Source organism: Gorilla gorilla, chromosome 4, assembly GCF_029281585.2.
Source record: "Gorilla gorilla gorilla isolate KB3781 chromosome 4, NHGRI_mGorGor1-v2.1_pri, whole genome shotgun sequence".
Lineage (NCBI taxonomy): Eukaryota > Metazoa > Chordata > Mammalia > Primates > Hominidae > Gorilla > Gorilla gorilla.
In genome coordinates this window covers 31,100,965-31,113,687 of record NC_073228.2, presented here as the reverse complement: position 1 = coordinate 31,113,687, position 12,723 = coordinate 31,100,965, and the positions used below count along the sequence as shown (strand labels likewise).

Sequence of the window (12,723 nt, the reverse complement as noted above, 5' to 3'; positions counted from 1 at the left end):
ATAACTTTTTATTTTGGGAAATATATACATATATATAATTAGAGTAGTAGTATGATGAACACCCATGCATTTATTATCTAGTTTCAACAACTATCAAATAATGGACAGTCTTTTTCATTTATACCCCTTCCCCAATTATTTTGAAGCTTATTGCAGACATTATAGAATTTAATTTGTACATATTTATTATCTACGTCTGAAAGATAAGAACTTTGAAAAATTACCAAGTGATTATATAATTATCATCCAAACTGCAGTCTTTTGATTTGCACAGTTGCCATACTGGACTTAACTCTGATCAATATATGTAAACTTGTAAAGTCCTGAGCGAACACAGATATATGGTTATCTTGTCCGTTTACTACCAATGAAACTCCCAAGGTTTTTGGTACACCAAAACCTTCTTGATGAAAGTTTAGCGTCCTTGCTAAATCTTTTCTACAACTTAATTTTCATGCTTCTTATGTCCCATTTAATTTGAACCACTCATTATTCTCATTCTGTTGGAGGTACATTTTTCCTTTGTCTTCGTGACCAGAATGGCCTTTTCACTAATACCCCTTCTCTTTATGATGTTTTAATCCTATATATCTTTCTGGGCCCAGTGTAGATAGTAATTCTTATATGAAGTCTTTCTTCACCCCTTTAGCTTACAGAAACTTCTCCTTCTAAATCCCTTAAAGATAACATTTCCCACTGTCTGTTTGTAGAACATTAGATTTTCAACATACTTTGCAAATCAGGATGCCCTGGTCAAATATGCTTAGGAAATGCTACCTTCTGTTGAGACTAGCAATGGTGATTAGTATTTTGTCTGTTTAAATTTATTTGATACATTTCTTAATTTCCCATATTTATTTGATAACAGACCTCATTTGTTAACCAACACCCTTTTGGAATGCTTTTGTAGTATGTCATCTCTGCCTCTCTTAAGGCACTTACATTCTATCTTGTATACATTTTCTATCTGTTTGCCGCTAGACAGTATTCTCATTGAGAGAAGAGTTACTCAGTTTGTTTTGGATTGAGGAAATACAGTTTTACCATGGAAGGCATAATGTGTCTATCATGTCCTTGCCAACATAAAAATATTAATGATTTTTTTTGTTCTTTTAATAATAAAACCCAGTTCACTAAAGATAAATACATTTATCAAAATTATGTTCGGTTTCAAAGCACAAGTGGTTCTTTTTCAGAATGTTTAGTTAATGAAAATGTTTGTGATAACAGTATGTCTGAAAATGTAGTGCTTCTCTGTCAACAGTTATCAGATGAAGAAAATTATTTATATAGGATCAGTACAGATCTTTATAGGTCTGAGTTGGAAATTAAAAGTAAGTGGTGAATATTTTAAGAAATGATATATGTATATACACACACATATATACATATATATATGCATAGATGAATGAAATTTCTATCTTACAGGTCACATTGGGGTAAATCCAGAAATTTTGGAAAGGATGAGTTTGTTAGAAAATTATGTCTTCACAGGCGTCAGCTCTTGAGTATCTCTCTCGTATCTGCAGTATCTCTCCTGTCTATCTCTAAAGGATTTCCCCTTTGAAAATGGGATATTCTGTTCTGCAGACTTTTAGTAAGCACAAACCATAAGTCAAATTTGATAAAAGTGAACAGGAGACTGAGTTGTTAGCACTCTTTCTTAATGCCTTTCATGCTTTCCTTTTTCCTTAATGTCCTTTTGGGACATCTTTGCCATGTATTCCTGAATACTTCCACCTGAATTGCTGGACCACTGAATAGATGAAACAAGTTTTGTTAAAGCATTAGTCTCTCTTGTATTCTGTGAATTCTTCACTACAGGAAGAAGAGATCTAGAGGGATCAACAGTGTTTGTGGTACTGTAGAAGGTACTTTAAAAGTGAAATGCAGGTTTTAGTTAAGTCCTGGTCAAGTGGCTGGAGGTCCACAGTGACGAATTTTTAGTAATTCCTGACCCACAAAGATTATCACTTATTCTCTCAGAGTAATGTTTGCATACTGGCTGTCATGGGTTGGGCATTCCTTAAAATGTATTTAGTGTGGATTTCATAAAATCTGAAATGTATGTTACTTAAATGGTTAAAATATTGAAAAAAGTAGTAAATAAAAGTACATTCTGTCATTTCTGGGAATAAATGTTGGAAATAAGTGTAATTAACTATGTATATAAGCCCAGTAATGTCTTTTTTTTTCTTTTTTTTTTTTTTTGAGATGGAGTCTCACTCTTTTGCCCAGGCTGGAGTGCAGTGGCATGTTCTTGGCTCACTGCAGCCTCCACCTCTTGGGCTCAAGCAGTTCTCCTGCCTCAGCTTCCCAAGTAGCTGGGACTACAGGCAGGCACCACCACGCCCGGCTAATTTTTGTATTTTTAGTAGAGATGGGGTTTTACCATGTTGTCCAGGCTGGTCTCGAACTCCTGAGCTCAGGTGATCTGCCCGCCTTGGCCTTCTAAAGTTCTGGAATTACAGGCATGAGCCTCCATGCCTGGCCAGTAATGTCTTTGAGGAAAGATGTTCTTAATTTTAATATAGTTGTCAGAAGGTAGGATGGTGCATGTCTTGGGAAGAATAGGGACTGAAAGGGAGTATAAGAGTGTGCTTTGGGGAATCTGTAATGTCCTTTTTTTGTCTGGTTGTTATTTATGTGTTCAATATGTGTTCACTTTGTTGATTTGGGTAATGCTGCATGTATTTCAACACGCACTTAATATGAAAAAGTTCAGAAAGCAACAGTAACATATGTTTGTGATTTCTTTCTTCATACTCTGGATACAGTTTGATGTAGCATTTCACCACAGGTCCCCCTTACCTGTTCATCTACAAATACCCTTACCAATAGTAGTAATGTATTGTATTTCATATTTCTGTAAGGAAGTATGTCATTCTTAGTTACAAATTATTTTTCTTGAAAACCCTAGGGGTCAAATTTATGCATATGACATATGATTTTAGGTTGGTAAGATTGATGATATTCTGTAAATATTTGAATGAAGGAATTTGGCTGATTTTCTTTGAAATTACAGCTTCCTCTAAAGTGATTTATATCAATATTTAGAACAAAATTTACCATGACCAGATTTTTAAAATTAAGGAACAAAGGGTGCCACTTCATAAGTAGAAAGAATCTTATTTTCCTCCAGTTTCTCCTCTTCTCCCTGTTCCTTTATACAGACTGAAACTTTTGTCAGGTGAATCCCATGCCTGTAAGCTGGTTTTGCCTGTTAGACTGAAAGGTATAGGATATAGAGACTGGAGGATAGGATACTGGGATGTAGGGAGCAGGTGGGACAGGGCATACTGAGATAGCATTTGTGGTAGTTCATTTGCCTGTAGCACATAGTTTTTCTCCATTTATTGGTACCTAGTTCTTAAGGTAGGACCATAGCCCATGTCGAATGACAAGATCTCCACTTAATGAGGATGTTGTTTTGATCATGCAAGCAGTTATCTTCTAAAATAGTTTGAAAAGGTTTTGTATAATACCTTTTTAGTGCATTGGTTATATGTGAATACAATGAAGGGACTGTAAAATAAGTAGAGACAGCTGTGTCCATCAGAGCAAACATCATGGGAATTTGTGCCAAAGGGTGGAAGGAACAGGTAAAGAGAGCTGATAGAGGACTGTTAATGGAACGCATCCAATATGATGAGAAAGGAGACACCTTTGTATTTGGATATAAAGAAAAAGTTGCCTTGAGCAGCTGTCTGATGTGGAAATCCAAAACCCATGTATGATTAGGAAAACAAAAGACAAAGACCGATAGATGTCATTAGCAGTCATTTTCAGTGTTCTTAAATTGAAAGGTAGATATGAAGTCTCCAGAGAGATCAAAGGAGTGTACAGTAAGCAATCTTGTTCCATTGGCCTCTGTTTTTACTTGGAGGAGAAAACTTATTTCTTATAATCTTAGTGTTATTTCTTGGTTTTAATGTGTTCTTCATTTATGTTAATGATTAATAACAAATAGAACAAATGGAAATGCAAAGTTTACTTTAAAATGCAAAGTTATCTTTAAGTTTTGAAAGAGGAGCTCTGCTTTTATGTGAAGAAACAAACAAGTTTGTAATATTTATGAGAATTCATCGATAGGTTAGTGTGAGTTCTAAGTTCAGCTTACATTAAAAGTTAAACCTATCTTTGTTTTTCTGAGTTCTCCATAAGATGGAAAAGGTCACTATGATGTTTTTAGGGCATGTGCTGGTGCTGGATACATAGTGGACACTCAGTGAATATATATGCAGTGAACTAACTTGTGACTTTTTCATTCTCTGCACACAATTCTCACCCATTGAGTCTTAGAATGGCAGTACTCATGAAATTCATTTTAAACTAAAAACTCATAAAACCTTATGAGAGTCCTTAATCAGCTGTATGATGGTTAAACAAATCTGTGAAATGGTATTTAATGTTTTATATGCTTATGTGTTTTTCTGGGGAGGATGTTCACATTTTTGTTGTTGTTGTTGTTGTTTGTTTTTTTTGAGATGGAGTCTCGCTCTGTCGCCAGGCTGGAGTGCTGTGGCACAGTCTCGGCTCACGGCAGCCTCCACCTCCCGGCTTCAGGTGATTCTCCTGCCTCAGCCTCTCAAGTAGCTGGGATTACAGGCGCACGCCACCACACCCAGCTAATTTTTATATTTTTTAGTAGAGACAGGGTTTCACCATGTTGGCCAGGATGGTCTTGATCTCTTGACCTCGTGATCCGTCCGCCTTGGCCTCCGAAAGTCCTGGGATTACAGGCGTGAGCCACCGCGCCTAGCCATATGCCACATTTTATCTGATGGTTAGTTGATAGATATTTAGTTTGTTTCTACTTTTGGGCTGTTGTAGATAATGCTTGTATGGACACTAGTGCACAAGTTTTTCAGTGGACATATGTTCTCTTGGGTATGAACATTTAGCTACAAGTTTTTGTAATTTTGAAATTTGAATTTCCCTGATGGCTAATGACACTGAACATTTTTAATGTGCTTATTTGCCATTTGTATATCTCTGTCCATTTTTAAATTATTTGTCTTTTCAATACTGAGTGGTAATATTTTATATTCTAGATATAAGTCACTTATCAGATACATCTTTTTGCAAAAAATGTTACCTCATTCTTTAGATTGTCATTTCACTTTCTTCTTTTTTTTGTTTTGTTTTGTTTTGTTTGTTTGTTTTTGAGACGGAGTCTCACTCTGTCACCCAGGCTGGAGTGCAGTGGTGCGATCTCAGCTCACTGCAAGCTCCGCCTCCTGGGTTCACACCATTCTCCTGCCTCAGCTTCCCGAGTAGCTGGGACTACAGGCGCCCGCCACCACACCCTGCTAATTTTTTGTATTTTTAGTAGAGACGGGATTTCACTGTGTTAGCCAGGATGGTCTCGATCTCCTGACCTCGTGATGCGCCCACCTCAGCCTCCCAAAGTGCTGGGATTACAGGCGTGAGCCACCGCACCTGGCCTGGTCTTTTCACTTTCTTTGTGGTGTCTTTTAAAGCATGTTAAATTTGCATTTGTTTTGATGAAGTCCAATTTATGTATTTTTCTTTTGCCCTATGTAAGAAACCATTGCCCAATCCAAGGTCATGAAAATTTACAGTATTTCATTCTAAGAATTTAATTGTTTAATTTTTATATTTAAGCCTTTGATCCATTTTTGTATGTGGTATGAGATAGGGGTCCACGTTCATTCCAGTCCAACTGCTTTTGCATTTGGATATCCAGTAGTCCCAGCACCGTTTGTTGAAAAGACTTCTTTCACCATTGACTTGTCTTGGTATTCTTGTTGAAAATCAGTGGACTTATAAATGTAAATACCTGTTTTCTTTAAAAAAAGGGCTCAGACTTTTTATTTGTCCTTGCCAGGAGAAATAAGGCAAAGTATCACAGAGAGTAGTTCAGTTTTTTGTTTTTTGAAATGAATTCAGGTCACCTCTCCATTAGGACCACTTTCTGGGAGGATGCCATCTAAAATTGCATCATGCTTGTGTACCTTCTTAATTACTTTTTTAGTAATGGAAAAATATAGTGTGCTTCTAAAAATTTTTTACCTTCATTTAAATTGGGAAATGAATTCTTTTAACATCCAGTTCTCTTTGTCCAATAACATTGTAAACATGTTAGAATTAGGCCTAGTATTATAGAGATTCATGTCCCCACAACCCCTTCACTTGTTTTCAGAGTTTACCTAGAGGCAAAGATTAATCTTTAAAGGAGTCATGCTTATAAGGTTGGGATGGTGCTGAGTGGCTTATGTTCTGCTGATTCCAGCTATAAAGCATTCTTTTGGCAAGCAGGAAAACAGTTGTTTTCATTACAATATACTGTAATTCTTGAGGCCCACTGAACTCTAAAAATACGGACTCAAAAAAATGAAATGAAGAATTGTAAACTGTGTTTTTCCTTAGGACCCTTTTGTATTTGTGAGGTTAAAGTGGTTATCAGAATTTACTGAGAGTTAGATTATTTAGTTTTAAAGCTAATTCAGGAGATTTTCTGTGTCTAATGTAACACCACTGTTCACAAGTGCTTGGTTCTATTTTTCATGACGAATTTTAAAGGGGGAAAAACTTTCTTATAGATCATATTTATCCTCATTTCTCCAGCTCTGAAATTGCCAGCGGAATACATGTATACATACTCATATAAAATTATATTTTTAATGAATAAGATTAATCTATTCAATGAGTCTAATCTATTGTGTAAATACTACACAATTTATATTACAGTATGTTGTCTTTTTATAATTTTTAGTGTGTTTTTGTCCTATATATGTTTCCATAATATGCATTTAATAGATAATAGTAATATTACAGTTAACCTGAAGTCAGTTTTCCGGAAACCCTAAGTATTGCAAACATACTCCTTCAAACAGTAGCATGAATGAACAGTTTTTTAAAAAGGGAGCAATAAAATGAGAAAGCTTTTATTTTATTTATGTGGACTTTCTTTTAGGGTCTGTGTCTTCTCTATAAGTTTATTATTTTCTTTTCAAGATGAAAATTCAAAATAGATGGCAGTTTAGGGAGCTAGGCTAAAAATGGCTGTGTACTGGAAGTGACAGCAAGGTGTGCTTCTTTAGTGCTTTTGAGCATAGCAATAGGAACATAGTCAGAATGACTAGGGAGTGGCAGCAGGGAAGAGTCAGCGGCGAAGAAAACCGATTCTTCGATTTACACATCCCTGTAATCAAGTTGGAGGAAGATAGAAAATAAACAGTAAATATATGTCATAGAACAATTAACTGTTGTTATTGGCTAGAACTGCAAGCAAGAAGAATGATATTGAGTGAAATGTAAATACAAAGGATTATGCAGTTCCCCAACATCTTTCTGTGGAGGCAGACTTTCAGAGTTACTTGTCTTCATTGGCCTCAGTGAGGTCAAATACTTGTTCTTTTTCTCTCCTCATTGTAGTATCATGTCTGATAGTCTCATTTATCTTTTGCCTTTAAATTCCTGAACCCATCATATCATTTCTCTCTCCTCTCCCAAAATTCTTCCTTGATTTATGAATGTTAGACTTAAAATGGTCCTGTTAACTTCATTCTCATGTTTAGGAATAACTGTATAAAATGCCCAGTGTTTGCTGAAAGTGATGACCAGTTCTTTCCAGATTTGTTTCTTATTGGGACAGAGTTAAGCCAAAAGGAAACTAAATAGAGGGGGAAAAAATGCACCTTACTTAGCTAACAAAATAATGACTAGTGTTACAGGAATTTCATGTGAGACTTGAAAAATATAAGCGTTTGATTTTTCTGTTTTTCTGGCATCGACATATGATGCACCAACAGAAAAGTTATTAAGAAATTTCTCAATAGTGCCATTTGAAATTTTTCAGGCTGCTATCCATGTCCAGGGCCAAACATGAATCCTATTGCTCTTGGGAGCCGCTGGCTTGCTTATGCGGAAAACAAGGTAAGATGTGGCCTGTGTTTGGATTATTTGTAATGGAGCAAATGTTGAAGGATTTTCCATAAAAAATACCTATGCTCCATAGTTGATTACCAATAATAAATGTTTTACTTACTAATTCATTTGCTTTGGTTTGGTTTTAATTGTGCAACTAATAATTGAACTCGTTTAAGAATTTATAAATGTTTGGCAGTTGTCATTAAGTCCAGACTCTGTAGAACCTTAATTGTTTTAGCTTGGTTTTATATAGAGAACTTCATTCTATTAATGTGCAGCATTGAGATGACCACAGTAGTGGTATTAAGGAAAGTAGTTTTTGACTTTTTAGAAATCAGGAGGCAGGAGTAACTTCTGTCTTCATTTGTAGATTAGAAACCTGGGCATAGAATAATTTAATTGACAAGGCTAGGCGTGATGGCTCACGCCTGTAATCCCAGCACTTTGGGAGGCTGAGGCAGGTGGATCATTTGAGGTCAGGAGTTCGAGACCAGCCTGGCCAACATGGTGAAACCCCGTCTCTACTAAAAATACAAAAATTAGCTGGGCGTGGTGGCATGCGCCTGTAATCCCAGCTACTCAGGAGGCTGAGGCAGGAGAATTGCTTGAGCCTGGGAAGTGGAGGTTGTGGTGAGCTGAGATTGCACCACTGCACTCCATCTGGGCAACAGAGTGACACCCTGTCTCAAAAAAGAAAAAAAAAAAAGAATAATTTAATTTACATTAACTATATGCTAACAACTATATCTAAATAAGGGTTCAGCCATTTGTTTTAATAGTTAAATCACACATGTTCACATTTTGTTGACTTCTTCGGTTATTTATCAATTTATTTATTAAGGTCATCATAATAAGTGAAGATAGTGTATGCACTAGGAATTTTACTTATGTCTGATTTAAGGAAAAAGGTAAATTTGAATCTTCAAAAAGAAAGATAAAATTCTTTTAATTCCATTTAGTACCCTGCATGTGAATATAGAATGAAATCTTCTAAAAGAATATTACTATTTTTGGTTTCGTTTTTGCTGGTTGCATAGTTGTTGTATCTTGAGATTAATATGAATTAATATGAAATAGTTCTTGACAAAATTAGGATGTGGTAAGTAAAGTAGTTATTTGGTAAAGCCAAATCTACTAAATTTCTAGCCTCTGGAATGTACAAAAATCAAGAAACTACTGAAGAAAATTATTTTTCTGCATAAATTCTTTGAGATCTTATCCATAAGTCTGTCTAACTACTAGATATGTTACATCTTCCTGAATTCTGTATTTATATTCCATTTTGTTTTTTCTCTGGATTTTCCAGTATATCTTGTAAAAATAGCTCTTTCAAATTATTCTTTTCAAACAAAACAAGAGGCATACAAGTAAGTGTAGTGACACAATGGTATCTTCTAATGTTTCTATCTGTAACGCATTTCCCTTGAGTGCTGGAAACATTCAAGACAAAGATGTATAAATTGTCCCTTGGGTCTTGTGGATGTATTCTCACATATGGGGAACTGCCTATTTGGAAGTGGAGGTAATATGTAAATAGTTACATATTGCCTTTGAGGGGAAAGAACTCCCTTCATAGATGCATAGCCTGAATATGCACCAGTTGTTTTCCCTCTTCAGGAATACATGTTAATATCTGGTGTCATGTACAGAGACCAGACAACGTAGTGGCCTTCACAAGGAGTTTGTGAATCGGATGTTGTGCTTTCATCTCAAAATATTTCTAGATAAATGTCCTTACATAGTATTTTCATAAGAGCTAGCATTTATTAGTTTCTAATTGTTTTAGCTTTGGGGCTGAGTATAGAATTGTAAAATTGAATTAAATTTTGGGGTACCAGTCTCTTTCAGTGAAAATGCTCTTTGACTATAAAATCTTAAGAAGCTGTATATCTTTGTTTAGTTTTGAGATTCACAGGGTACACATGCATGTTCGTTACATAGGTATATTGTGTAAGGGTGGGGATTCGGCTTCTAGTGTATCCATCATCCAGATATTGAACATTGTACCCCGTAAGTGATTTTTCAACCTTCAGCTGCCTCTTCCCTCCCCCTTTTGGAGTCCCCACTGCCTATTTCCATTTTCATCATCATGTGTACCCATTGTTTAGCTCCCATTTATAAGTGAGAACATGCTATTTTTGATTTTCTGTTTCTGAGTTAGTTCACTTAAGGTAATGGCCTGCAGCTCCAAGCATGTTGCTGCAAAGGACATGATTTCATTCTTTCTGTGGTTGCAAAGTATTCCATGGTGTGTATAACCATATTTTCTTTATTCAAATAATCAGCTGCTGATAGACACCTAGTTTGGTTCCATGACTTTGCTATTGTGACTAGTACTGTGATGAACATACAAGTGCCTGTCCTTTTTAAATTAATGATTTCTTTTCCTTTGGATAGATACCCAGTGGTGGGATTGCTGGGTCGAATGGTAGTTCTATTTTTAGTTCTTTGAGAAATCTCCATACTCTTTTCCATTTACATTCCCACCAACAGTATATAAGCATCCCCTTTTCTCCATATTCATGTCAACATCTGTTGTTTTTGACTTATTTTTTTTTTTTTTTGAGACAGAGTTTTGCTTTTGTTGCCCAGGCTAGAGTGCAATGGCATGATCTCGGCTCACCGCAACCTCCGCCTCATGGATTCAAGTGATTCTGTCTCAGCCTCCCAAGTAGCTGGGAGTACAGACATGCACCACCATGCCTGGCTAATTTTGTATTTTTAGTAGAGATGGGGTTTCTCCATGTTGGTCAGGCTGGTCTCGAACTCCCAATCTCAGGTCATCCGCCCGCCTTGGCCTCCCAGAGTGCTGGGATTATAGGCATGAGCCCCAGCATCCGGCCGTTTTTGGCTTTTTAAGAATAGCCATTTTCGGCCCGGCATGGTGGCTCATGCCTATAATCCCAGCACTTTGAGAGGCCAAGGTGGGCGGATCACGTGAGGCCAGGAGTTTGAGACCAGCCTGGCCAACATAGTGAAACCCTGTCTCTACTAAAAATACAAAAAATTAGCTGGGTGTGGTGGTGGGCGCCTGTAGTCCCAGCTACTCGGGAGGCTGAGGCAGGAGAATCACTTGAACCCGGGAAGTGGAGGTTGCGGTGAGCCGAGATCGTGCCATCGCACTCTAGCCTGGCCAACAAGAATGAAACTCTGTCTCAAAAATAAAAATAAAAATAAAAAGTCATTTTCACTGGCGTAAGATGGTATCTTGGTGTGGTTTTAAGTTGCATTTCTCTGAATATTAGTGATGTTGAACATTGTTTTTTCATTTGTTTGTTGGCCATTTACATTCCTTTTGAGAAATGTCTGTTTATGTCCTTTGGGGTTTTTATTGGAGTTTGTTTTTTTCTTGTTCAGTTGTTTGAGTTTCTTGTAGATTCTTAGTTGGATGCATAATTTACAAATATTTTCTCCCGTTGTGTAGTTTATCTGTTTACTCTATCAATTATTTCTTTTGCTGTGCAGGAACTTTTTAGTTTAATTAAGTGTCATTTGTCTATTTTTGTTGCATTTGTTTTTGGGGTCTTTGTCATAAATTCCTTGCCTAGGACAATGTCTAGAAGAGTTTTTCCCTAGGTTTTCTTCTAGGATTTCTATAGTTTCAGGTCTTACATTTAGGTCTTTAATCCATCTGAGTTAATTTTTGTATATGGTGAGAGATAGGGGTCTGGTTTCATTCTTCTGCATATGACTAGCCAATTTTCCCAGCTCCGTTTATTGAATAGGGTGTCCATTCTCCATTGTGTATTTTTGTCAACTTTGTTAACAAAAAAGATCAGTTGGTTATAAGTATCTGATGTTATTCAGTTCTCTGTTCAGTTATCTTGACCTATGATCTTTTTTTTTTTTTTTTTTTTTTTTTGCGTGACAGAGTGTAGCTCTGTTGCCCAGGGTGGAGTGCAGTGGCGTGATCTCTGCTTGTTGCAACCTCCGCCTCCTGGGTTCAAGTGATTCTTTCACCTCAGACTCCTGAGTAGCCGGGACTATAGGCACATGCTACCACACCTGGCTAATTTTTGTATTTTTAGTAGAAGTGGACTTTTATCATGTTGGCCAGGCTGGTCTCAAACTCCTGACCTCAAATGATCCACCCACCTTGGCCTCCCAAAGTGCTGGGATTGCAGGCATGAGCCACCATGCCCAGCCTATGTGTCTACTTTTGTACCAGTACCATGCTGTTTTAGTTACTGCAGCCTTGTAGTATAGTTTGAAATCAGGCAGTGTGATGCTTCCTGATTTATTATTTTTGCTTAGGACCGCTTTGGCTATTTGCCGCCCCACCCCATTTTTTTTTTTTTTTTGCTTCCCTATGAACTTTAGGATAGCTTTTTCCAATTCTGTGGAAAAAACATTAATAATTTGATAAGAATTGTGCTGAATCTGTAGATTTCTCTGGCCAGTATGGTCATTTAAATCATATTGATTCTTTCAGTTCATGAGCTTGGGATGTTTTTCCATTTGTTGGTGTTTACAATTTCTTTCATCAGTGTTTTGTAGTTTTTTCTTGTAGAGATCTTTCACCTCCTTGGTTAAATTTCTTCTTATATATATATTTTTGTAGCTATTGTAAATGTGATTGCCTCTCTGCTAGATCATTATTGGTGTATAGAAATGCTATCAAATTTTGTATGTTAATTTTATATCCTGCAACTTTACTGAATTCATTTACCAAATCTAAGATTTTGTGCGTGTGTGTGAAATCATTAGGTTTTTCTAGATACAAGATCATGTCATCAGCAAAGAGGGGCAATGTGACTTCTACTTTTCCAATTTGGATGCCTTTTCTTTCTTTCTATTGCCTTGTTGCTTTGTCTAGGACTTCAGTAC

The 12,723-nt window shown here is 36.5% G+C and overlaps 1 protein-coding gene across 9 annotated transcripts in view; it reads left to right on the top strand.

Annotated features, from left to right (window-relative positions):
* Positions 1 to 12,723, top strand: part of BCAS3 (BCAS3 microtubule associated cell migration factor) — a 709,394-nt gene that overhangs the window by 198,495 nt on the left and 498,176 nt on the right. For all 9 annotated transcript variants that reach the window (XM_019027610.4, XM_019027611.4, XM_019027606.4 and 6 more), the window contains exon 10: positions 7,826 to 7,902. In XM_019027610.4, the coding sequence (XP_018883155.1) occupies positions 7,826 to 7,902 (77 nt within the window). The remainder of the gene's footprint in view (positions 1 to 7,825; positions 7,903 to 12,723) is intronic.